This window comes from Seriola lalandi, unplaced genomic scaffold (genome assembly GCF_002814215.2).
Source record: "Seriola lalandi dorsalis isolate HSWRI2012SDOR001 ecotype SW California unplaced genomic scaffold, Sedor1 jcf7180002054529, whole genome shotgun sequence".
Lineage (NCBI taxonomy): Eukaryota > Metazoa > Chordata > Actinopteri > Carangiformes > Carangidae > Seriola > Seriola lalandi.
In genome coordinates this window covers 374,719-400,286 of record NW_019525082.1, presented here as the reverse complement: position 1 = coordinate 400,286, position 25,568 = coordinate 374,719, and the positions used below count along the sequence as shown (strand labels likewise).

General features: G+C 39.9%; 1 protein-coding gene across 2 annotated transcripts in view; it reads left to right on the top strand.

Annotated features, from left to right (window-relative positions):
- Positions 1–3,353: 3,353 nt before the first annotated feature.
- The window catches only part of gpat2 (glycerol-3-phosphate acyltransferase 2, mitochondrial), a 30,932-nt gene continuing 8,717 nt past the window's right edge, over positions 3,354–25,568 (top strand). The window contains exons 1-18 of one of the 2 annotated variants that reach the window (XM_087176101.1): positions 3,369–3,455; positions 3,739–3,786; positions 7,297–7,407; positions 7,744–7,814; positions 7,920–8,030; positions 8,461–8,583; positions 10,449–10,548; positions 12,225–12,358; positions 12,615–12,714; positions 15,851–16,030; positions 17,407–17,505; positions 18,350–18,432; positions 21,363–21,493; positions 21,655–21,725; positions 22,008–22,168; positions 22,297–22,400; positions 24,423–24,607; positions 25,205–25,282. In XM_087176101.1, the coding sequence (XP_087032227.1) occupies positions 3,369–3,455; positions 3,739–3,786; positions 7,297–7,407; positions 7,744–7,814; positions 7,920–8,030; positions 8,461–8,583; positions 10,449–10,548; positions 12,225–12,358; positions 12,615–12,714; positions 15,851–16,030; positions 17,407–17,505; positions 18,350–18,432; positions 21,363–21,493; positions 21,655–21,725; positions 22,008–22,168; positions 22,297–22,400; positions 24,423–24,607; positions 25,205–25,282 (1,977 nt within the window). Of the gene's footprint in view, positions 3,456–3,738; positions 3,787–7,296; positions 7,408–7,743; positions 7,815–7,919; positions 8,031–8,460; positions 8,584–10,448; positions 10,549–12,224; positions 12,359–12,614; positions 12,715–15,850; positions 16,031–17,406; positions 17,506–18,349; positions 18,433–21,362; positions 21,494–21,654; positions 21,726–22,007; positions 22,169–22,296; positions 22,401–24,422; positions 24,608–25,204; positions 25,283–25,568 lie in introns of both variants that reach the window. The other variant, XM_087176100.1, reaches the window with a different exon arrangement.

Below are 25,568 nucleotides of genomic sequence, written 5' to 3'. Positions count from 1 at the left end.
TTCATGTGCTTGTGTATGTGACTTGTAAGCCAGTCTTGGGTATATTATACTTTTACAGCATTCAGTATGAACAAACACTTTTTATTTGGTTTCTTGTCAGTATTTTCACTTCGGATTGTTAAGAGGTCATCTGGCACAAATACAGCGTATGGATGTGGGTTTCTTATGATGAGCTTACATGATGTGACATTGCCACATATTGCCATAGTAACCTCAGCCACATGGTTTTTGTTGTGTGTGTAACCTTGAGGTCCTTCCACAGTTCATGTTCTTTGTATATAATAGAAACCCACTCACTACCCTGCCATTTGGACCTCTGGGAAGTCAGAGAAAAGTCAGAATTTATTAATTTCTTTTTCAAGTTTTTTGCAATTTAAAGCATTACATCACATCTGTATCTGTATACAGACTTGATGAAAAAACTGTTTCCTGTACCCTTAATGTGCATGTGTGTACAGGCAGACTTGTTAACTCTCCATGTCTGACTTCTTTTCAAATAGACGCTAAGAGTATTTAAAGTCCAGACTAATCACTTAGCAGTTTGGGGAATAGACAGGAATGCACCAACTGACATCACTTCGACTACTGCTCTAAAATGATCTTCAATCTAATCTGACCTGGCAGCTCATAATGGATTCTGATTTTTATCCTCTCTCATCATGGGCCCACTTAGGTCTGAGATATCACCTTAGCAAAACTACAGCATTTTAATTAAAGACTATAATTGATCAATTATCTTTTGATGAGAGGAAGAACTAAGCAAGCATAAAATATGAGCACTGAAAGGAGGGACCTGTGGCCCAAACCATACCTGTCATGGTTCTAGATATCAGTGTGTGAATTCTCATGTTGTATGCTGACAGGGAAGCCTATGTGAGGGGGAGTGTACTGTTTGAAACTGTTTGTAGTGTTACACTGGTCTGGTCTTAGCATACTGCTGTCCCTAGCTGTTTCCATGTGGTCTTGTATTCTCTCTGGAGTGGCTTGTGTAACCCCATTAGAGCCTTTGCTGATTCTGTAGCTGTGTAAGTTACAGGTTTACACCCTTTACTCCCCGTTTTGCTGTCTTGTCTCCTCCATCACCTTGTACACCTGCAAAGAATCACCAAGCCCTGGGAACCTCTTATCAATGTCTTCATTCCCACCAGAGTTGGTAATGAATGTGGGAACTTGAGCAAGTTGAAATGCAGCATCTCCCCATGGGGAAGGCTTAAGTTTTAATTAGCAAAGTTAATGGGGCAGTGTGGGATCAATAGAGTGGGATACAATGTAAATGCAAAGTAATGCAAAGACAAATGCCAAGTAAAAGTCTCCAATTGAACCTAATAAGCCTCGTGAATCTGATAGGTGTGACCCCTCTGTTTCCACAGAATGACAGCAGGCCACATCTTCATCCTTTTTTAGTAGAAGCAAAGCCTTAAATAAAACTAAAGGGAAGCTCTCTCAGGATGGTGTCGTCAACGTAGCTCTCTTAGGAGGGTGTGCAGAAGTTCTTGATCGGTATTAAATCCACCTTAATCTCAGATGATTATTCATTTCGGTAATCATCACTCCTAAAGTCTCTTAGTAAGGTCTTAGAACAGCTTCAGTGTGCCTTGGCATTGATTCTACAAGTCTTTGGAGCTCTACTGGAGGGATTGATATTCCCTCATTTGGTGTTTCCATGATGGTGGTGATGGAGAACGGATTGCTGTCGATCCAACATCTCTCATAGGTGTTCAACTGGGTTGAGATCTTGTAACTGCAAAGGTCATGGTATATGCTGTCCCTCACTTGGAAGTCACTTATGGATAAATAAATAAGTAATTGTAAATGTATATGATTCACATAATTTTCTTATTCACCAAACCATTCGGTGACCCCTCATGCCTTGAAGAGACCACTCCCATTAGGATAGAAATGTTTCATCATAGGATAAAGATGATCACTCAGAAGAACTTTATATTAATTTGTGGTGACCCTAAGGGGAAAAGTGGACCCAAACCATACCAGCAGAATGCCCCCCACTGCAACAGAGCCGCCGGATCCCCTCACTGTAGAGGTCAGGCATTCAGGCCTGTGCCGTTGTCTTGTTGTTCGCTCGAGAATATGGTGAAGATCGACTCATCTGACCAAATCACATTTTCCACAAAAAATCTCTTCCTCACAGTTTGATCACGTCCTGCATTGACATTCTTTTTCACGTGAGGAAAATTTGCTCTTCTGTTTTTTCTTAGATATGGGCACTAATGCACGAGTATCATGATGCTCATCAAATGTGCGCTGTCAACCGCAATTTCCAACCCTATTTACTGACATCTTCCCCATAGATCTAAATGCAGATGTCACTTTAGTGGCTGCTTCTGTTGAAACGCTAACCAGCTGAGCAGTCTGAGTGACTGAAGCTCCTGCTATCTGTACCCAAACAAAGTCACTTAGATCTGTTCCTCTTGCCATCTTGATACAAAAACAGAATCAACAAGGTCTGTTCAGAATTTGTATACATGCAAAACACCATGATTGGATGTTAATTGCACCATCCACCTGCATGTTTGTCACCCATCTGTATGTTGTCAACTCTCATTACTGGATTTCTGAGTGGGCAAGGGACCAGCATCAGTTACATAAGAGCTGTTTTTCAGCTGTTGCCTATGTACTCTGGTTTTAATGATTTATAACCCACTAGTGAGTGTCTGCCCTGCTCCACCTGCTTGTTGCTGAGCACAGACAGCTTGGGAGTTCCTCTCGATTGCTAACCTCTTAATGGCGGTCCTGTCCTTGTTTTATTCCTACCTGCATACAGAAGTGAGAGCAAAACTTTTAAATTAAAGTTTGCCACAAGTCCAACAAAAAGAAACAATGGGAAACCAATACAAGGAAATCAGCAGCAATAAGCTTTGTTCCCTTAACTTGAAAAGAATGAAGGAAAGGTGAAGAATGTGAGAGAATTTTGTGATGGTGGAGGGAAAGAACTGCTGGTTAGATGGGTAAAATTGTAGCTATGGGCACTGGGTGATAGATCGGTGAGTGCTGCCAACACTCCCCTGCAAAGGACCAGAGGACAAAAGGAATTTTGTGTCACACTGAGATTGTGTGTGTGTGCGTGTGTTTTGTTGTTTGTGTGTGTGTGTGTGTGTGTGTGTGTGTGTGTGTGTGTGTGTTTTTTTATTTTCTTAAATTGGAGAGATGAAGCCGTTTTTCAAAGCTTGGTTTTGTTTTGTAAAGCTCCTAAAATGACTACCCACTCACATTCACATGTGCTCAGAGAACAGTCCCTATTACCCAACACAATGTGAGAAAGTGCTGCTTTAACATGGCGCTGTGTAACTCTTTTCCCCCAATCTTTTTTTGTGGTAGGTCTCTGGTTAAAAGTCTGCAGGGGGCTCACCATGGTGCAGGAGAAGAGTGACGGGATAAACAAAGACATGGTCCTTCCATCAAATCAGCAGAATAGACCTGCAGTAAGAACACTGCCTGCATGACTCACTCCCACTGTCATCCCCCACTTACTCCATGAGCACTAATCTCAAACTCTTTGTTCTTCACAATCACGAAAGAACATGCACGGACCCACATGCTTAATTCTGTTTGATATTTACCAAATCACAGGATGTGATGTGTCAGTGAGTCATACTGATCCATCAGAAAATTAGAAGAATTTATTTGATTTTTTTTGACATTTTTGGAAACATGCTTATTTGTAATTAAATGAAGAGAGACTAATCTCATATCTCTGTTAAAAAAGTGGAGCCGACCCAGGAGGCGATTAGACTTCATGACAACAGCAATCATATAAGTTTACTTCATGTCACATTGTGTGAGATGGGTCTTATTAATCTTGGTCTCGATTTGTGTCAGACCATATGATATCAATTTGAGCCGTGTAAAATTGTGCAATGAATGAGTGGTGAATAATAGCACCATGATGTAAACAGAAAAAAGCATATGAGAGAAGAGGCTCGCCATCAGCTCGTCTCAGTTTTAAAAATGCAGCAGATCTTTTTTTAAATTATTCTTTACCTTTGGCATCGATTGTTTTGGTGGATGTGAGTCATAGCAGCTGTCACTGTGAGAACTGACACTGTCTGGATTATGCCACAGCATGTATTTGGTTGCCAAGGTCTGTGCTCCACATCGGCCATTGGTGGATGTGTCTCACAAGTGCGATCTAGAACCATCACTTTGGCATTTTGGATTGACAACCACAGATTTTTACCACGTTTCTGTCAATTTAGAAAAAGGGCCTTTAGCTTTGCATAAAGAGTGAATGCTTTAACTAATCCCTCAGAGATTTCTTCCTAAAGCGCTTCCAATGTAAGTGATGAGGGACTTACTGCACAACTGTAACTGACGGTACAACAGTTGCCCTGTGGGAAGTGAAATCATCTTCTTGCTGTTGCTCCTTGTTGTGATATTCGCTGTGTGACATTTTGTCATGAAAACATCACTGCTTTGCAGAACTAAAACTGTCTTCCACTCTGAGGTCATCAAAATAACTTCATAGATGATTCAGTACAGCTGTCAAATTTATGACAAGTCTTTATAACATTCATGTCTCGTAGTATTTGAATTCTCTGTTGAGTTTCAAAGCACCATAGCTTATGAATGCTATGCTTTGTGGCAGCTGAATGTCTCTTGTCAGATGCTCACTTCAGCTCATGAATGCACCACCAGGAAGGATTCACAGATGACTCCATGATTTTAACACAATTAAAACTCAACTCACCAGTGCATTTCATTACAATTAATTATGAGCTGATTTTGATAGCATACTAAAATGAACTGAATCCAATGGGCCCCTGGGAGGAAGGTCAATGTATTTAGAAATGACAGCACCATTTGCAAGAATTGCAAAATGGTTGTCGGTAATATAAGTTGTAAGCACATAGGGTTTGCTGGTATAGTCCTTTAAGGTAGACGTGATCAACAAAGTGAAAAATCCTATTTCCCAAAATGTCGAACTATCCCTTTAACGCCTAGGCTGGTATGTGGTCTTAGCCTGATGACACTAGAATTCTCCCTTCTCCCTCCCTCCTTTCTTATACATTTCAACTAGTGTGGCCATTTGAATTATTGATAGTTCGAGCTTTGTCATTACAGTCATGCTCTGTCATTAAATTTTCTTGGCAGGTCGCTGATTCAAGTCAGCTGCTCAGTTTTCTGGGATCCATCATCATCAGTCAACCAGGAGAAAGTGCCATTGATTTTAGGAGATTCATTAAGTCATTTAATGTAAACGGGGTAATCAGTCTGAATCCTAACTAACACTTACTTTGAGGCACAGTAACAGCCCAGTAATTGATGGCTATCGCTGCTCTTTGTCATCATAATACAAATATTTGTACAACTGACCAGCAATCAAGTCTGGTTGATTAGTACACAGTACACAGTCTGGCCTGTGTCTCAGTGCATGAGCTGTTTATGCTTGATGTGCGCTGACTGCCTGATACTGGGTCTCATACAGTGGCGATTGCTCTAAGACTGCAAGGGAAGCTCAGCTTCCCCTAAAATGTCAACAAAATAAGTGGTCAAATATGTAGTGTTGTGTGTACATTTCATTGACTAAATATGCTCTAGAACACGTTCATCTTTTGTTCAGAATCAGCTACTTATCACAGGTAAACGACACAACTTCCTTCTCATTCATCCCCGCAGCGCCACAGAGCTTTACACAGTGTAGACGCCGAGCGTCTACTGACTTCAATGGGGAAGCATAGAGTGGGTTGTTCCACTGCAGCGAAACTAGACGGTCATTGGATAAATGCTGAGCTTTGTCCCGCCCATCGGATGCTCAGCGTCTCTGGGGGTCTATGGGACAGTGGGCTGGCCCGGACGCTCGGCTTCTGCATGATGATTGGATGATCTGTCTGAGGCTGAGTCCCTTTTTGATTGACAGCGAAATGAGCGAATCAGCGATCTTGAAGTATAAGCATCCACCGGAGCAGTTTTCAAGTTTTTAATTCCGTTGTTCGGCGTTGATCTGGAGACGTTACTGATCCTCATCGACTTTGTCTTTGTTAAAAACGACTAGCTTTGTGTTTGGCGACTCTCTTCTGTCACTCTGCGAATTTACATATAAAGAAACGAACACATTTTATGATGTAGGCCGAAAATGAGCTTCCCCTCATTATAAGACCAGCAGCCGCCATTGGTCTCATATGGGCCCTGTATTAATATTTACTGCACTGCAAGATATTGCATGCTCCCATGGATTCAGAGTTAAACCAATCATAGCAACAAAGAAATCATAACAAACTCATAATAAAATCAAGAGCAAAAAATCAAAACATTTAAACTGGCAATTTCTTCTCTCTTACAATTCACCAGTGCTTTTATATTTTCTGAAGAGCTGGTGAAATCAAATGTGGCTTGCCGACAGTAAGATGACATTTAATGTGTGTGGAAAAGCAGACTTATTTGGACTTTTGGAGGCTACTTTGTGTTAGCGTTGGTGGGTGGAATTATTTTGGCTATAAAGATGCATTGCTGTGTGTAATGTTCTCTGCTATAATCTTGTCGCTCTGCTGTCAGAATTATTATTTTTCTATCCTATTTTTTGTCAGGCACATGTCTACATGTAAGAAACAATTACAAACGCAGTTATTCATATACATGGCCAAGTAATCAGCGTTCTCCAGGGGAAATCTAGCAGGGAAAATTGGGTTTCTCTGATTCTGTACCCCAATTACAGAAATCAGATTGTTTGTATACATAAAGAAATAATTTTACTGAAACACTGAAAACTCTTAAATTGATAAAGTGCATGTAAACCTCACTGGCTATATCATTACTAGGTGGTTCACCTATCAGGAATATCTGACTTATCCTGTTCCAAATGAGAGTCCAGTCTAGTCTCTGTGCATTACTATATACAATAAGTTCTAGTAAATCAGTTTATTAGGTAGGTCACCTAACTGTCCTGCAATATATCCTACCATCATGATTGTTATAATTGTTGATTGAACTGTATTGCCATTTTTGAGGCTGCAGTTTGTGTTGTTGTTGAATTGTATTGCATTATACAGAGAGGTGTATCTGTTGATTAGACTACCCTCACTGATATAAGTGGGGTGCACTAAATAACATAAAAATATCTACAACAATTCAATCAGCAGCTCCACAAACTGCAGCCTCCAAAGTGATCATACGGTTGAATCAACACCTCTCTAAAACAGTTTCAGCACTAACTGAAAATTATAACTTTAATGAAGGAGGATTTATTGCAAGACTGTGTGACTTTGTGTGTGTGTGTGTGTGTGTGTGTGTGTGTGTGTGTGTGTGTGTGTGTGTGTGTGTGTGTGTGTGTTTCCCTCTCAGCTGTCCTGGGAATTGAAGATCAAGAAAAAGCTGAGGACTGTGCCGCCCTGTCTTGGCAAGTTCAGACCAGTTGTGGGCCAGTGCTGCCACCAGTGCACCCCTGACAGCTTGGTGAGTGTGGAGTGGAGTGGAGGGGCCAAACAAGGTTAGAGAGAGAAAAGAGAGGGAAGGGAAGGTAGAAGGCACGACTAATGAGAGGTAGGCTGTATTTTGAAACCATCCACAAATTTAATTCCTGTAATCCAGGACTGTGGATTTGTACTAAATCCTGTAATAAAGAATAGAACGGTTTCAGTGACCGAAAAGATACTGACCTTACATGACACACTAAGCTTGTTAAGTGGATGTAAAGATGCTTTCATAGATCTCTATATTCTGGTGGCATCCTTGAATTAGATTGGGTTAAACAGAACTCATTGTCGGTTGCTGTTTTCTGTCATGGTGTAGCGCAAGAAGCTTGGACAAAACTCCTCCCTGGGCTTCCACAACCTGCTGAGTGTCAACGAGACACAAACCAGGTAGTGATAGAATCTACAGTGTTTAGACAAATGCATCTTTTAAGTCCAAATACACTCACCCATGCACATTTTCTGCCTCTGAATTGTGTGTGTTTTCTGTCGCAGGTATCGAGGTTGGCTGGTGCGGAGGGTGTGCTGTGCTCTGTTTGTGAGTGGGTGCAAGGTTTACGCGAGTCCTGTTAGCAACAGACTGGAGAGAGTCTGTCAGAGCAACAGGTACCTGAGGGGAAAGAGGAGAGGAGTAGAGATGCCAGAGGAGAGTAAATAAATGATAGGCAGAGATATAGAAAATGAAACGGGCTCCTTCAGTTCAGGAGAGAGGGAAAAAGAGAGGAGGGGAGGAGATAAGAGACACAAACAAAGATACAGAAAATTAAGGCTATCATGGGGTCTGTGCAGAGTGAATGAAGAGAAATGGGATAACTTGGGACTGTCGTCACATTTTCCCTATCTCTGTCACCAAGTCTTCAGTTCGTATGTGTTGTTGTCTCTCCTTTCGATGTAATTGAGTTTAACCTTTATGTAACCTCTTCACTCGGAGATGATGTTGTTGTTGTCTTACTGGCAGGCGGGTGCTTGTCTGTGTGCAGAACAAAAGAGGCTTTGTGTGGTGTTAACCCTGCTGTCCTGTGACCATGTGTTTCAGGGTGAAGGAGGTGCTCACAGCAGAGCATAAAGCACCTGAGGGGGCAGACAGCCGAGGGCAACTCAACCGCCTCTCACCATTCCTCCCCCTCATCAAAACCTGCATCTCCCCTGGCCTCTTACGGTTTGTGTGTTTATTTTTGTATGTGTGCACTGATGAGCAAATGGTCAGGTTGTGTATTGTTTATGTATTAGTAAAATACCTTTGTGTATTGATTTAAAGCTCAGCTGTACAACTCTTCAACTTAGAAGTAACAAGAAAGGGAATATTAATAGAGTTTTTGAAACCTTTCTTTTCGTGATATTCTTCAATCTTCTTCCAAATGGAAACACTTCTTATCTTATAAAATAATTATTTATATTATTTGTGCATTTATACATTATTTTTTATATTTGGATACAAAATGTATATTTTTATTTCAACTTCCTTTATAATAAAATGTTTTTTTTAATATGAATTTTACTACTGCATTTACATTTTCGGGGTATCTGTCCCATTCTTGTGAACCAGATATCTCAGGAACTTTAAGGGAATTTCTTCAAATTTTGGATGAATGTTCACTTGGACTCAAGGATAAGCTGATTAGATTTTGGTGGCCAAAGGTCAAGGTCACTGTTTTCAAAATAATTTAATTGAGCATATTTAATAGATCTATGAAGTTAATTAATGTAATGAAATCTAATTTAATTAAATTAATTGACTTGTGTTTAATATACTTTATTTAATAGATATGATAGTTAATTTAATTCAATTTAAAATAATAATTTTTACTTAAGAATTTACTAGCAATTTAACTAAATGTTTAAGTAAATTCAAAGATGAATGTAATTATTAAGTATAAAATAAATCATAAAAATTGCAATATACAACTATTATTATACAAATTATTATACAGATATTATTAAATTCCTTCAAAGTCTTCACACACACTTCAGACATAGATGTAAACTGTATTTACATAAAAAAAAATTTTCACACCTACCTGGGCTCTATCGAAGCAGTCAACCTGTCAGTCACCTGACATAGTCTCTCCAGAAAGTGAACAGGAAATTTAGACCTGGGACCTGGATGCCCAAAGTACCTCCTTTGTTTTGGCTACTCTATGGCACAACAGAAAGAAATAAACAACAATAAACTGAGCAAAAACGTTGTAAACCTGGTGCCACAGAAATGGCTCCTATACTGTACCAAATTATAGGATGTAGTCTGATTGCAAATATTTCATATGTGACTACCTACTGGTGCATCAGTCATTTATCAGGCTCTTCAAGATGACTGACAGTTGTTGAGGCATAAACTTGTCCATGGGCAGTGGAGGATATGCAATACACTTTGATCGCTCGCGGCAAAGAGATGCGTGTTGTATTTAAAATTGAAATCGGGTGGTATGACTCTGTCAGGTCTAAAAAGAGCCTGTTCCCGTAGTTACAGACAGTGTTAGAAATTCTGTAAATGTCTGGTGAAATGGAGCAGAAACTTCTGGCTTCTTTTTTTTTTTTTCTCTTGAAACTTTTTTGGCTTTCTTTTAGTCTGAGGAATCTCCTCTCAAAATCTGCCCTGCTCTTTCTTTTTTCCTCCTTCTCTCTTTCTCTCTGTCTCGCCCACATTTACAGCCTCAGACTTCATCTCTATCTACAGCTGTCACCATCACACACACATCCCTCTTTATCGCTTTTCTGTTTTGCTTCTTCCCTGTGTCATCAGTTTCTTTCTCATCCCCATTCCTCTTATCCCCACTTTGTCTCACTCCCATCTATCTCATTTACATGTTGTCACACTTAACTCCATCTTCGCTTTCTTTGCTGTGGCTTCCTTTTGCTCAACATCAGATTATAGGTGACGATTTTCTCTTAGCTTCATCATGTATCCATTCATTATTCTCTTGTGTACATTGTCCCCTTGTTCTCATTATCTCCAGTCATTTATTTTTCATCTTCTTTCTTCCTTCTTTCCATACAACTATTCTCATACTATCCTTTCCTAACTAGATGCGTGAGCTGGGTGATGCTGAAGATGTTTGCTTCTGTATTTGGCAGTATTGAAGTTAACCTCAACCATCTGCCGGATTTGCACAAAGTCTCACAAGAGGTACAAGTGTATATAAACACGTGCACATGCAGATGAAATGCCCTCACTTTTTTCTTCACAGATGATTAAATGTGCCCAGAACTGCTACCCCAAAGAGTGTCAGCTCTTCATACAAAACATGAAAAATTACCCTTTGTGTTTGGACGATAGATACTGTGATGTTTTGGCTCCACACACATTCTCACTTAAGATGTGAAATTAGTTTGTACTGCCATCTAAAGATATAATAAACAGCTACCGTATCGTAAGAATACATCTAGAAAATATTTCAAGGTAAACAAAAATGTGAGAATCTAAACGTGATTATTTTTAAAGGTCTGGGGAAAAAAGTTTCTCTTACTTGCATTGTTATACTTAATTATTCTCATGAGTTTTTTTTTTTTACTGAACACTACACAACTCTAATTACATGGTTGACTAAATAAAAACAAGTAAATAACTCTGAGTGAGGCTGCTGTTGCAGAGGTTCATGATTGGCATGAATGAATTCAGTGAGCTATGTATTTACCTTAAATCTCACAGAAATGCAGTATGTTACATCAATTAAGGCAAATCTGGAAAAAAAAAATCTTCGGAGGCTTATGGTTTTCTGTGCATATTCAAGGTTTCTCAAAAAAGTGTCCTCTGTTCTAAACTAGATTTTTAATTTTTCTAAATGCATTTTTGAAACGTTGAAATAGGGGAAATGTAAAATGGGCTGAATTCTTGATTTATCTTGAGTGTCTCAATTTCCCCCTAACCCATAAATTAGAAACAAATGGAACCTATGGATTTAAAAATGCTTTATCGTCGTGTCCAAATGCTTGTGGTACTCTCAGCATGATTTACATGTCCTCATCTATCTCACTTAAAACCTTTTTTTTTTTACTTTGTACTTATTACAGATAAAATAAAAGATAAAAACTTTGAGGTGCACATCAGGTCAGTGTAACTGATAAATCATCAATTTATTGTCTTTTATTAAGATTTTGGCGACAGGTTTCCCAGATGAATAAGTTAGTATAAAACTCAAAGATGGTAAACAAAAATGAAAAGCAATAAACATGTTTTCAGTTGCTTTTTAAAAAAGTAGTAAGACTTTTGACTATTTACACAGTTTTAATATTGCAGCACTTTTATTGGGAACCTTATTACCTTTTTTATTGTAGTGACACTATCATATCCACAAAAGTGCAATCATGTTTTCTCTCTCCGCTTTGACTTCACTCAATATATAATTGAGTTTGCGATAGTAGCTCTTCATTTCCATGTCTGTAATGAAAAAAGATTAAATGCTACTCAAAAGATAAAAAGCCACATACAGAATAATAGAGGTGTTGTTGACCTTGGGAAAAAATCATTCATGGCATGCTTTCACCTCCTAGAGTACATGCACTCACTTAAACATACTCCCCATGCACTGTATACACTTGATCTCTGCCTGCATCTCAAAAAATACTAGGATTGTCTGATTTTGTATCTCTGCTGGCTTTAAATTAAACATGTGTTTTCTTGACTCCATTCTGCTGATACTGTCTGAAGCTTGTTGGGCTTGATTATAATATTGAGCAAATATAAAGGCACAGAAACACTCCTAAACTGTGCGTCACCTCTGCACAGTCCTCTGTTGTTTGCCATAATGAATGACAATGTGAAGAATGTTGTTTATCTAAAACTGCTTCTGTTTTGTAATTCAGGGATCTCTGCTGGTTTATGTGCATGTGCGTCAGAGCATCATGGACTGTGCTCTCATCCCTCTGGTGCTCTTCTGTCACAATCTGAGGGTTCCATACACCGTGTGTCCTCTCCAGGTTAACAGCTCCTCCTTAAGGTATCGTCATAGACGTACAAAGTCACATAGAAGTCTGCTGGGCAAATTGCACTGAGATAACAATAAACATACGGTATCCCCAGAAACACCCTTTTTTTGGCCAGGAACCAGGTGCTGAATCACTTATATACACCCTAAGCACCCTATTAAGGCCGCGCAGTTTAATTTTAACATAGTGTGAAAATGCATCATCACTCCAAGCTTCTAAGTTAAAATAGTGATGTCTGAGATACATTGTCCTCTATTTATCCTATAGATCGATCCTGCAGAAAGTAGGTGTAGTCCTCCTGCCACCCGCTGTGCTGACTGAGCAGGAAGCTGAGAAGGACAGTCTGTTCTCACCCGTCATGACCTCTGTAAGTCTGATGTGTTTTGACACCTTGATTAGAAATCTGTTAGTGATTGGACGCTGCAGCTGACCATACTGTTCTGAAACCGTATTACAGCGTCACCATCAGATTCACAGATTCAGATTCACCATCAAATGAAAAAAATTTGGATCTGTAGATCTGATTGATGTAAATCTGACCATAAATTTCTTTATCGATGAGAAATATTTTTCTCTGAATTATCTGTTATTTACGCTTTTAAAGGACCAGTGTGTAGGATTTAGGGGGATCTATTGGCAGAAACTGAATGTAATAGTAATAGAATGAGCCCTTTATATCTACTTAGGGAGTGGGTCCTCATCCATGGAGCCCACCATGTTGCACCGCCATGTTTCTACGGTAACACTGGCTCTAGAGAAGGCCTTTCGAGTTTTTTAAATTACCCAAAGGTCACAATCTGTTCTGTTACACGCTTGGACAGGGAAGGGTCAGGGGAGGGGTATTCAGTTGGTTAGTATCTTCAACTTCGCTGCTAGATACTTCTAAATCCTACACACTGGTCCTGTATCATGGATCAGATATTCTGAGAGAGGAGGAGAGTCTGATGTCTTTCAGAAATAACCACTTTTTACATGTCTAACATCATTTCCTAATTTGATATGAGATGTATTTACTTAATTTTAACTTTCCCTCAAACATTTGGATTGATAAATAATTTCAACAAATTATAAAATGTTCTAATTGCAGCCTGCATTATTAAATAATGAATCTACAAACTGAATAACAATAAATGTTGACACAAATAATCAATAAATTAAAAAAAAAAAAAAAACAAGTTTCTGTTAGCAGAAATGTTTCATGTGCATTCAGTGCCTAAGCAGAGAAGTCAATTTACATTCTGCGGTTCGGCTGATGTGTACACAGTATAAATACAGAAAGTTTTTAGTAAATGTGTCACAAACACATGATGTTTGTCAAACTGTTTTTTTTATGGGGAAACGTGCAGAGAGACTGAAAACAACACTGTGCTGGTGGTGGTAATTTTTTATGTGGATAGTTCATATATGGGAAAGGTTGCAGTACAGCTGCTAAAGCCATATGATAGTTGATCCAGCAGTGCCACTGTCGTCAGGAAGGGATGTCGCTTTAGATAACAGTTCAGAAGAAAGGACATGTCTCCAAAAACATGTTTCCTTTATTCCTCTTTTCCTCACAGCTTTTCTTTCCATCCCTCCTTGTGTCTTAAGTGGGAGGGACTAAGATGCAAGAAAGAGAAATGAGGGAAACGTGGATGCAATGAAGGAAATTGGGATAAACCTGAATATCAGAACCAAATTTCATGGCAATCCATCCAATAGATGATGTGATATTTCAGTCTCAACCAAAGTGGTGTGCCAGCTGACAAACCATCCACTGATAAAGCATGACTAAATCTAAACTTGAACTAAATCTAAAATTTATTTTTTGATATCAATTAATTGCCAATTGAAAATGCACTGGGAGAAGCTACATAAAGCTAGTTTAACCATTAGCCTTGACTGGGCCTTGTGATCAGTGATAGTCAATCAAAGGTGCAGTTTCTGCTTCAAACTTGCAGTCTTGCAGAAAATGGACTTAAATTATTGTACTTAAGTATAGTTACATCTGTAACATTTTCCAAAGCTCCTTGAGCCACAGAAGGATTTCAGCAGTTGTTTTCACATATGCAAATATACCCTTCAACAGTCAAAAGTTAATTCAGGTTTCATGTACCCCTCTCAGAGTCGCCGGCCATAAAAACACCCTTTGGTACAAGTCATTCCAGCCTGACTGTTGGAGCGGTTCCTCATTAGCTGTGTATATGAAACCAAAAACATTCTGTTCACTTGTAGATGGCCATGAATCAGAAAACATGATGCTAATGCATTTTGTTGAAAAAACCCTTCATAGACAGCAGGTAATTATATAAAATTACAGGGTAAGCAAAAGATACCTGTCCTTGCAATTTGGCTATTTAGTGTATGTGCATTCGGTTCAATTCATTCTCCCTCACATACACACACTTTTCATTGCACTCGTAGAGTGTTATCACAGTCAGCTCCTCAATCAGAATACAAGCTGCCTTTTCCCCCTCTCCCTCATTCCCCAGCCTCATCCCACTCTCTATTCATTCTCAAAATTACCAAGGGGCATGAGTTTTGCTACAGAGATTGCAGCTTTGGAGTTGCCTGGAGTGACAAAGCAATGAGGAGAGGGGGAAGAAACAAGAATAATGGTGGTTAGTTTGAGTGTGTGAGCTTGGCAGGTCTGAGAAGGTTGTTTCTATTTTATGAGAAGGTAATTTGTGTTTTTTATTCCCTTATTTTGGAGATTTTCATGGTCAGTATTAATGGCTCCCTCTTCTCTGTCCTCTCTTGCATCTATCACAGTTTCCTCAAGTACCTTGCTTGAGTCCTTTGTCTAAGTGCCTCTATTTACCTGATTTTTATCAATGATCAATGCCTGTTCATCATTAATATCTTCCTGTCATTGTATCTAGCAAGGGAGCTCTTTGTGTTTTGTATCAGTTTCCCTAAATATGTATTTCATTTGGAGGAGTTACTGGCTTTATTAAGATCAATATTGTGCTGTACAGCTCAATAAAATGGCTCAGTCTGACATTAATCTACAAGACTACAGCCACAGTGGAACATAAACAAGTTGTTTATGAGTGATGCAGTAAGTAATTTCTTTCTTTTCTTTTTTTTTTTTTTCCATTGACCATTTATGTGAGTAAGCATATTGGCTGTACGTGAGAAAGCAGGCTTGTTTATTGGTTGTATTTCAATGTTAATAGACCTTTATTGTTTATTGAGTGCAAGCCCACTTAGCTTCTGTTCAACGGTTATTGAATTATTCTTGTCTGTAGGGGGAAAACAGTATTTGGGGCAAGGGAAGTGTCTCTGAATGTCATGAAGTGTTCCCTGCAGTTCCTTTTTATTTCTGCTCTTTATCGTGCCTGCTTCCTGCATTTTGACTTCTCCCCCCTCAGTTGCCCTACACACTCTGTTTTTTGTATTGCTTATGTATATTTTAAAAATGCATGGCAGGCATTTTTGTTAATTGCTCCCCTGCTGCCAGTACTTTTCAGACCTTTGTCTCTGCCATATTTTTCTCTCCCCCTTTCTCTTTCCTCCCTCCTCAGCTGGTACGTGAGCTGCTACATGAGGGCCAGGTGATAAGTGTTGGAGTGTCAGCAGAGTCTGGCCGAGGTGGCCAGTGGCTGGCTCGCATCAGACAGCTCATCAAAGAGGGATCTGTCCCCGATGTCAGTCTGGTCCCTGTGGGCATCTCCTACGACTGCGTGCCCAAAACCAACATACAGGTGGATGTGTGTAAACACACACTTGCAAGCAGACACTTAATAAGAGCCATCTGTAACTATAATGCCCTCAGACGCAAGGGAACAGGTTTGGTTTAGAACAGGGTTTTTCACACTGCGAGATGCGCCTCAGAGGAAGAGGAGGAGATGTAATGTAAAAACACTGTGTGAGCTCTAAGGGACAGGTGCATGGCGGTGTTCTTAAAACAACAGGAAGCCAGTTACTTTAGTTTGGCACAATGAATTGGCCCCACTCACCATCAAGGTCAACTGTTGAAACTGCAGCAATAGTTGTGGCGCAAAACTCATGGATGAAATGAATGTACTTTAAAACTCTTAGTGCCAGATTGTCACAATTTGCATCAAAAATTGGACTCGGTCGGTCAAATCTGAATGCACAGACATGATACACATATTTCAATTACACTGTGAGTTACACTTCATGAGTATCTTAAGTGTCCATCACTAATTAATATCCACAAATCTGCTTAGAAATCATATAAAAAATACACTCCAGAACTGTATTGAAAAGGGTTAGGGTGTCTGTACATATATGGGAACATTGCAAAAAGAAACTGATGATAACTAATTCAGCTTACTTTTAATGTTTCCAGTTTTCTGAAATGTATACAAATGTAGGCTAAAAGGTCGAGGCCCAAGGCTCAAGTTGCAGGCCACAGCATAACTCACTGAATCCATAGTAACATTATACTTCCTGTTTAGATTACCCAAACAATAATGAGAACTGCAGTTCCATGGTTATCTCCCAAATAGAAGTAAGACAAAGAACAATAATAGTTACAAAATTAATCAATATTAACTTTATTAATAAAATAATAATAATATACTTTATATTTATATTTTATGACATAACTAAAGCTGTTGTCTCAATCTTGTATGCCAGTGATAGTTTTGAGAGTCTTGTTTCACAGCCTCCCTTTCCAATTTCTCACCAGCCAATGTTGGTTGATTAGTTGAGGTTTGCATTTCATATTTTCAAGGTGATGGCTATTAGTCTCCATTAGTCTTGCCCTCTGTTATCTGCACTTACGATACTGGAGAGTGGGTGTTACTTTCAGTTAATTGCCATAATAAGGTCCTCGCCTCATCATTTTGTTCTGTCACTCAGACACATTGCATATAAAGTACAGTACACACAGTTCCCGTACTCACACTCACACACACATACACACACACACACACTCTGAGACTGGCTATTTATCATAGTGCTCATCTCAGATCCTGCTCATTAGTATTGCTGTTGGAATGTCGCTCCTAAAGGCAAAGACCTCATTATGATGTAATAATAACTACGCTGTATGTAGCACTCTTAAGTGTGTGTGTGTGTGTGCGCGTGTGTGTGTTATATATCCTCGCAGGTCAGCTCAAGCACTGTGCTGCAGTGGCTTTGGTCTGTTCTCTGGGGGAGACCAGGAGGAAGTGTGAGGATCCATCTCGCGCAGCCCTTTTCTCTCAAGGTGCACATCAGATAGAGCGATTCATCAAAGTGTTGCTTGTCTTATCATTTGTAGCCGTTGTTGCTGTTGTTAAATCATTTAAACCCTTTATTAGGTCTGCTCATGACATCATCACAGGCCATAAGTGTTAGTGTGAACATTTATTGTTTCCTTATCAGATTGATTGATTTGACTGATTTCATGAGACCTCAAGGGTAAAAACAATCCAGTATGATCAGAAAGAAACCAAAAACGAGAGAAGGACTTTTCTTATCCCCTCATCTTTCTTGTCCCTTTAATCATCATTTTGTGACGTCTCAGATTTGTCTTGAAGCCACTTGTGGGGTTGCAGTCCCCATATTTGCAACCACTGATAATAATAATAATAATAATAATAACTAATAAGCCTTATCATAAATCACACTGACCTGTGGAAGTGAAGCAGATTATCTTTTACAAATGAGTATTGAAATGTTTAATCTTTAAATTTTATCCTCACTTAGTATTTGTTGTTGTGGCCCATAAAAAAATTAAATGGTATTTATTTGAATGGAGATAAATTATCAAAAACATCTCAGCAAACTGTCAGCTGAGTTCAGTTGAAGGTTAAAATGTGGTAGTAATAATAGAGGAATGGATAATAGATGGAATTAAATGTTTTAATACAAACTTTGTCTAATTTTCTGAATTTACTTAACCGGAACATCATTATTGAATGGTTTAGAGAGACCACTTTGCAGCTCTATGAGAGAGCGTGTGTGCATACATGATCCTTTTTGTGTGTGTTTCTGTGTTTGTGTTGCGTGCGTGCGTGCGTGCGTGCGTGCGTGCGTGCGTGCGTGCGTGCGTGCGTGTGTGTGTGTAGGAGATGTGCGAGTCAGGGAGGTGCAGAGTAGATGAATGGCTCCCTCTACAGGACCTGTTGCTGCCTGTTATCCTCAACAACAGGTAATCAAGCCACCTGTGTACGAACCTGTATGCACAAGTGAGTGTTGATACTGTATATGAACAAAAGACAATGGGTTTCACATTTGGATTGTGTTTTATTTAACATCTGTGAAATTGAAAAGTTAATTTCTCTTAAACTTTGAAGATAAACTTTCCTCTAAACCTTAAATCTGGCGCAGATATGATGCAAGCCCTGATGAGTTTCCATCCTCTTAGACTCGGTCCAATTACCATCAACATTACACAGTCTGCCAGTGAAAAAGATAACAGAGAGAAAATAACATCCTTGCTCAATCTCTGCTTGGCTTCTGACGAGCAAAGTGGCTTCTCCCTTAAAATGTTTAATTCTTCTGAGAGAGCGAAAGCAGGAAAAACAGCCTGAGTGAAAGAGATGGCGAGTGATGGATGAAAAGAGGTAGAGAGGGACAGTTAGATTGGATTGTTATCAGCAAGTGAGCAGTTTTACTTCTTTGTGCATTTTTACATTATTAACATGCTGTGGTACTTTACACTGTGTCTCTGCCATGCTCACACATTCTGTTTGTCCGCAGCTGCTGAGGTTTCAGCTTTTGAAGCCTCTTTTTTTGTTCCGATGTATTAAAAATACAGGGGAAATAAGGGCTGCCGTAATTAAAATTAAAAGTCCTCACATACAGACACTCATTTCAGAGGTGCATACACCCACAGATTATTTATTCCCATTGTCACTGTCTGTAGGGCTTGTGAATTAACAAAGCAATATTCTCACACTCTCTGATACACTACTGTACACTTTATTAGGAACACAACTGCTTATTTTTGCAATTATCCTATCACATGACAGTAGAGAGATGCTCGAATCCAGAGGATGCAGGTTAGAACCTTCAGTTAATGTTAATATCAATCATAAGAATGAGTAGGGCCAAATACAGAAAACATCCAGAGAGCCGCAGCTCTGCAGACAGAAACGCCTTGTTGAAGAGAGACGTCAGAGGAGAATGGTCGGACTGGTTGCAGCTAATAGAAACGCTACAATAAATCAGATAACCACTCTTTACAAGTGTGGTGAGCAGAAGAGCATCTGAAAGAGGACATGTCCAACCTTGAGGCGGATGACCTAGCAGAAAACCACATCAGGCTCCACTCCTTTCAGCCAAGAACAGAAATCTGAGAACAAAACCGGACAGTTAAAGACTGGAAAAATGTTGCCTGGTCTGATGAATCTGGATTTCTGATGAGGCAGCAGATGGTGGGGTCAGAATTTGGCATCAATAGCATGAATCCATGGACCCAACCTGCCTTGTGTCTAACAGTTCAGGCTGGAGGTGGCGGTGTAATGATGTGGGGAATGTTTTCTTGTCACACTTTGAGCCCCTTAATACCAATCAATCATGGTTTGAATGCCACCGCCTATCTGATTGTTGTTGCGAACCATATGCGTCCCTTCATGGCCAGAATTTATTATCTTCTCATGGCGATTTCCAGCATGATAATGCACCATGTCACAAAGAAAATGTCATCTTGAACTGGTTTCATGAAGGTGACCATGAGTCCGGTGAACTTCAGTGGCCTCCCCAGTCACCAGATCTGAATACAGTAGAACACATTTGGCATGTGTTAGAGCAGGAGATTGGCAGCCTGAATGTGCAGCTGATAAATCTGCAGAAATTATGTGATGTGATGCCAACATGGACCAGAATCTTAAAGCAATGTTTCCAATTTCCTTCGAAATCCATGCCATGGAGAACTCATGCTGTTTTGAGAGCAACGGGAGTATGGTGTTCCTAATAAAGTGCTCAGTTCCTGTATATCTCTCACTTGCACAGCTAAGAACCATAAATAATGCTTATATCACTCCAGTAAGCCTCAGATAAGCAGGTCTTAAAATGTATTGCACAAACCTCAGTTTTTGAGTGATACAGCTGCAATTTTATATCCTTGTGTGCACCTAAGAGACTGAACCTTGAGAGTTGTTTTACCAACACACACATTCCTTTTATTGTTATAAATGTGGTGTTGAGTCAACCACTGAACTCTCTTAATGGTTGTAAAGAGGTTTCTTGACATTCAGCTAATTTCTTCTCATACTTGGCCAAAAATATTGTAATAAAAGTGAATTGATCATTATGGGAAAATTCCATGTGACATTAAATGAAACATCCAATTTCTTCAGCTGGAACAAATAATACTTATCCTGGGATCCACATTTGTTATGCAATTCTCTTGACAATGAATATGGTTTAGTGCAACACACTTTACACACAAATAGCATAAGGTCTTCGGTATCTTTTCTTTTCGACTGTTTACCAACTTTTATTCTTCTTTAAACTTGTAATCCTGAAGTTTTTAGTACTGGTGAATTTGGCAACAACTGCCGTTGCTGTGGTAACAGAAAGTGACGTTTAATGCTGCAGCAAACACTCCTGGAACAGCGTCATTGACAGAAATAAGACAGGAGAGCAACTGGTGTATCTGTTCTGTTTACAGTGCAACAAAACAAACTTAAGTTATCATAAAAAAAGTTGCTCAATAAATTGGCCATTTTCCATCATGGCAGCTGTGGTCTGGTTTCATGCTGCGCACATAGTTTTCTACACAACGACTGGTAACATTGTTACTTTGAAGCTCTTCATCTAGCAACTCCATCTTGTTCCATTATTCCACGCATTGAAAATGACCGTCAAAATTGACCGGTAAAATTGCACTGGATTATATGGCGGACTCCACCACTAACAAAACAACTTTAGTATATAGAGACGCAATCAGTGAATGTAAATACAGTAATGGCTGTTGAATAAAAAATTCAGACCATAAATAGGATTAAAAAATGAGGTGTGAGTTTGTGAAAATCTTAGGAGCAATGAGTATAAATAGTTTGACACAACCTAAGATAAACTTACTGTAAATTCATCCTGGCATCCTTCTCTCCTCATTTCACTTTCTCTCTGAAGAACTGAAAGTGTGTTTGGACGGAGGCGGATGTCGTGGCTCCTGCCTTCTTCTCATTATGCATCTGAACAGGAAGAGCCAACTCATCCAGAGAGAGACCTCAGCATCGCCATCATCCTCCACCTCATCTTCTGTAGGTCCAGGATTATGTACCCCTGCTGAATCGTAAATGAATCTTTATAAGCTGTTTTAATGGTATGCAAATTGGGCCGCATTATCTGTGTGTGTGTGTGTGTGTGTGTGTGTGTGTGTGTGTGTGTGTGTGTGTGTGTTTCTCTTTTCCCCTCTTTCTAGCTGCAACTTCCTGCATGGCTGTGATGTCCACTAGTCTGGTGTCCAGTCTTTTGTTGTACAAACACCGCAAGGTACAAGCGTCATCCTTGAGCTTGTGTGTTTGTTTGTTTGCTGAGCAATTTTCCCCACGGCGCTGTCAGTGTTCAAATCTGCCTTGCCCCTCTGCTTTGCCCCTCTAAGGATCCATCAGTACTCCAAGAGGCTCATAAACAGAATTGGTTTTCGTTCTAGTTTATTAGAGTGTGACAGTGATTTTCTGACTCATAGCCACCAGTCTCTAACTAATGTCACCAGATGGTTTCATGCTCACGTCTGATTTTAGAGCTAAACTTCTCCACCCTTCTCCTCTGCAGGGTGTGAGTGCATCTGTCCTGTGTCGTGACGTGTCTTGGCTCACGGAGGAACTGTTGTTCAGGAACAAAGACGTGGGCTTTGGGGGAACTTTAGTGGAGGTTGTCCACTATTCCCTCTCTCTGCTTGCACCTCACCTCATCATGGCTGCAGTGCCGTCTAGGTTGGTTTTCTGTTTTCACTGATAAGCTGCACACAGCAAAACGTTGCAGCTTATCAAAAATCCAATTTCCCTTTCAGTGAAACCTCTCTCTCCATTATTGTCCTTTCTTCTTCTTCTTCTTCTTCTAGGAAAGACCCTTTTATTGTGGCCCGTCCCTCTCTTGCTGCCATCCTTCACCTCACCCTCCAGGCCCAGATTGTCACACACGCTTTTATATTGGAAGCTGTTGGTGGTAAGTGACTTTTCATGCATGTATTTTGTGTAGCTGACAAAACTTCCTTATTGCACTTAAGGCTGAATATCATTTTGAGACCCAGTGTTCTCCAGGCACCTTCTTTTTCGTGGGAGGCCTTGGCAGTGGCTCTGACTGTTGGCATATCAGTATGGAAAATCAATTTGAGACATGACATTTTAAAGTATTAGAACTTAATATTCTTAATGTTTAAGGAATACCAAGCTTCGAGCAGTGCCAAGGGACTGTACACGCAACAGCAGATTTTTGTCTTTTAAAAAGAAGCAAGAGATGTGTGATCTCGTTTCTACGGTTATTTTAAATTTCCAGATGTGCCAATATAATTGATGTGTAGAGATTGAAAAAACCCTCATGAGACCATACTTCAACTGAAAGACTCAGACACTCAAGCCAGGCCCTCTCCATGTTACAGTCCAACGATCTGCAGACCTGTTTTATTCATTTAAACCCTGTTATAAAAATGCATGCATTTCTCAGGAGCATGAACCTTTGAAGTTCCTACTCCAATCCATACAATTAGCTGAAATCTACACAGCTGCCCTATAGTAACAGAAAACCCATCATACAATCCACTATACTATTAATTGAACGCCATTTACCTCAGTGCCATTCAGTTCAACAGTTAACCACACTCTCGAGTGTGAGTTATATGAAGAGGTCACATCGTCACCACTGAGAACCAGCATACCAGAAGAGCATTTAATTCTTTTCAACAGCTGTTAAAAGCCCTGGATACTGGATCCTTCTAGCAACATGTGGAAAACCAGCTCAGTATCCCCAGGAATGATGTTTTATTATGTAGGAATTAATTCCATATTGGATGATTCTGCACTTCACAATTCACATCCAGTGCCAACAATGAATGCCAGAGTTCAGTGCTAATATGGAGAGATGTAACCAAACAGAAAGTTAGGGTGTGGAGCTTTGGGTCGAGGATGGGTATATAGCAAAAAAAAAAACAGAGTTAGCCTTCGATCACAGACCTGATATTTGTGTGTTTTATTATTCCTAACTTTTCCCGAACCTCAATCCAAGTGTTTTTGTTGTCTAAACTCAGATATACCCTAACCATAAATCATTTTCTATTACCACAATCTTTCTCTAACCTTAACTGCACTCTAGCTGCCATGCACAGATATTGCGGAAAGCGAGAATTTTGAAAACATTGGCACTGAACATAATCCAGGGTTTTGTAGAATTGCTCAATTTTGGCGTTCTTGTCCGGTAATAGGGTTGGGAACACAGTATAATACATATAAGTAATATATGGTAATCATCTTATGGCAGAAAGCCTAGATCCTAGATCCCAAATCCTCACCATATATTAAATCAACTATCTGTTGAACAAACAGATAGTGCTGCTGTTTTGTTCTAGATATTATGCTAACGGGCAGACTGGGGTGACGCCACAGATAGCCTTACTTTAACATTACTGGTGGAGGTAAAAAATAACTGTTTTGTATTTTGTATTTTTGTACTGCCTGAAGTACAGGAACCGACTTTTTCTATGGAATGAAGTCTCTATTTCTGCGTGACTCACTATCCCCGCATGACTTGTTTTGGTTGTATAGGAAGTGAAGCTGGTGGGTAGTGGGCTGTGTACTGCCTCTGCGTATTAGACTGATACATGCATGCTATATTAAAAGATATTAAACACTAATTTCTTCCATAATGATTTGTGTTCAGTATTGAAAATGCATTATAAAACGGAGTGTGAAGGCAGCTCTGTTTAGAGACATGAACAATCGGGATGTCAAGACTTTCCCACCAGCACATGAAATCAGGATAATGGGGATAAAAAACATAAATAAAGACTAATTTGCGTAAATGACGGAAATCCTAGATCACACAAAGACTGTGTTATTATAAGATACTTTGCTAGATATAGACCAAAACCTGCTTATTTTGGGTTGTAGCAAACACAAGTTTTTTCACGGTGTATATGTGCACAAAGAACTTGAACAAATAATGAGATGTTAATGTGTGTGAATTTGTCCTTAGCATGCGCTGTGTCTGCCATGCTCTGCGAGGTGGCCGTCAGTGGCGTCAGCAGCCGGGTGAGGAGTGACGGCGTGGACGGAGAGGAGGTCAGGGGTGACATGGAGTTTGATGTGGTGCTCTGCCAGTCCGAACTGACTGAGCGAGCCCTGCAGCTCTGCCATCTCCTGCCTCCGGGCTTCGTGCCGGTGAGTTTGAATTCATATCACACACACACACACACACACACACACACGCACCCAGTGTGTTTCATTCAATGGATGTTTAATGGAGCTGAACAGCCATTCATCCTGCTCTGCTGCCTCTATCTCAGGCAGAAAGAGGTTTTTCAGACTGTATGTGTGTTTGTGTGCGTGCGTGCGTGTGTGTGTGTTTGTATTGTGCACTGTGCGTGCGTGTGTGTATTGTGTATCTTTGTGGCTGTGTATGTACATGCTCCATCACACTGACTTCAAGGGCTCCGAATCTGAGCCAGAAATACTATTCCTTTCTCTGTTTGCCCACCTTTCATTTCAGCAGCTGCTCTTTTCTTGTCTCTTCTGCTTGCAGCTATGTTTCTCACCCCATTCCTCATTGAAAATATCGCTCTTGCTCTCATCCCCCTGCCGGCCATCTCACCTTCTCCTCTTTTGATCTCTGCTCCATCTGTACCACACACCTCATGCCCTCTGTCAGCTGTCTGCTTCTGCACTGCTTAGATATGTGATGGGCTGAAGCTGTTTGTGACTCTAAACCTTGCTTCACGGCTGAGTTTACACATTCCCTCTCTCTGTCTCTCTCTCCAGCCCTGTCAGTCATCCCAGAGTTTCGCTCTGGATGCTGTTGACAGTCTGGTGCGGTGTGGCATCCTGATCATGGAAGAGGTAAGAAAGATTTTTTTTTTAATTCTAAAAGTTGTGTTCTCAAACACTAATTAATTTTTTTTTAAATGCACTGTTTTCAAAAATATTATTGCTTCAAGTTTATTTCATTATTCACAAATCTGGATAATCTGGTCTGTAGTTTATCAACAAATAATATAAGTTATCTTCTAACTCTTCATGCAGTAACTTTTATTTACTTGAATTTAGTTTTATAACTTGCGCTCATGGCATCAGCTCTTAGCAGCTAAAGAGCCAGATATTTCCCTCAGGAGTCCAAATAGTCCAA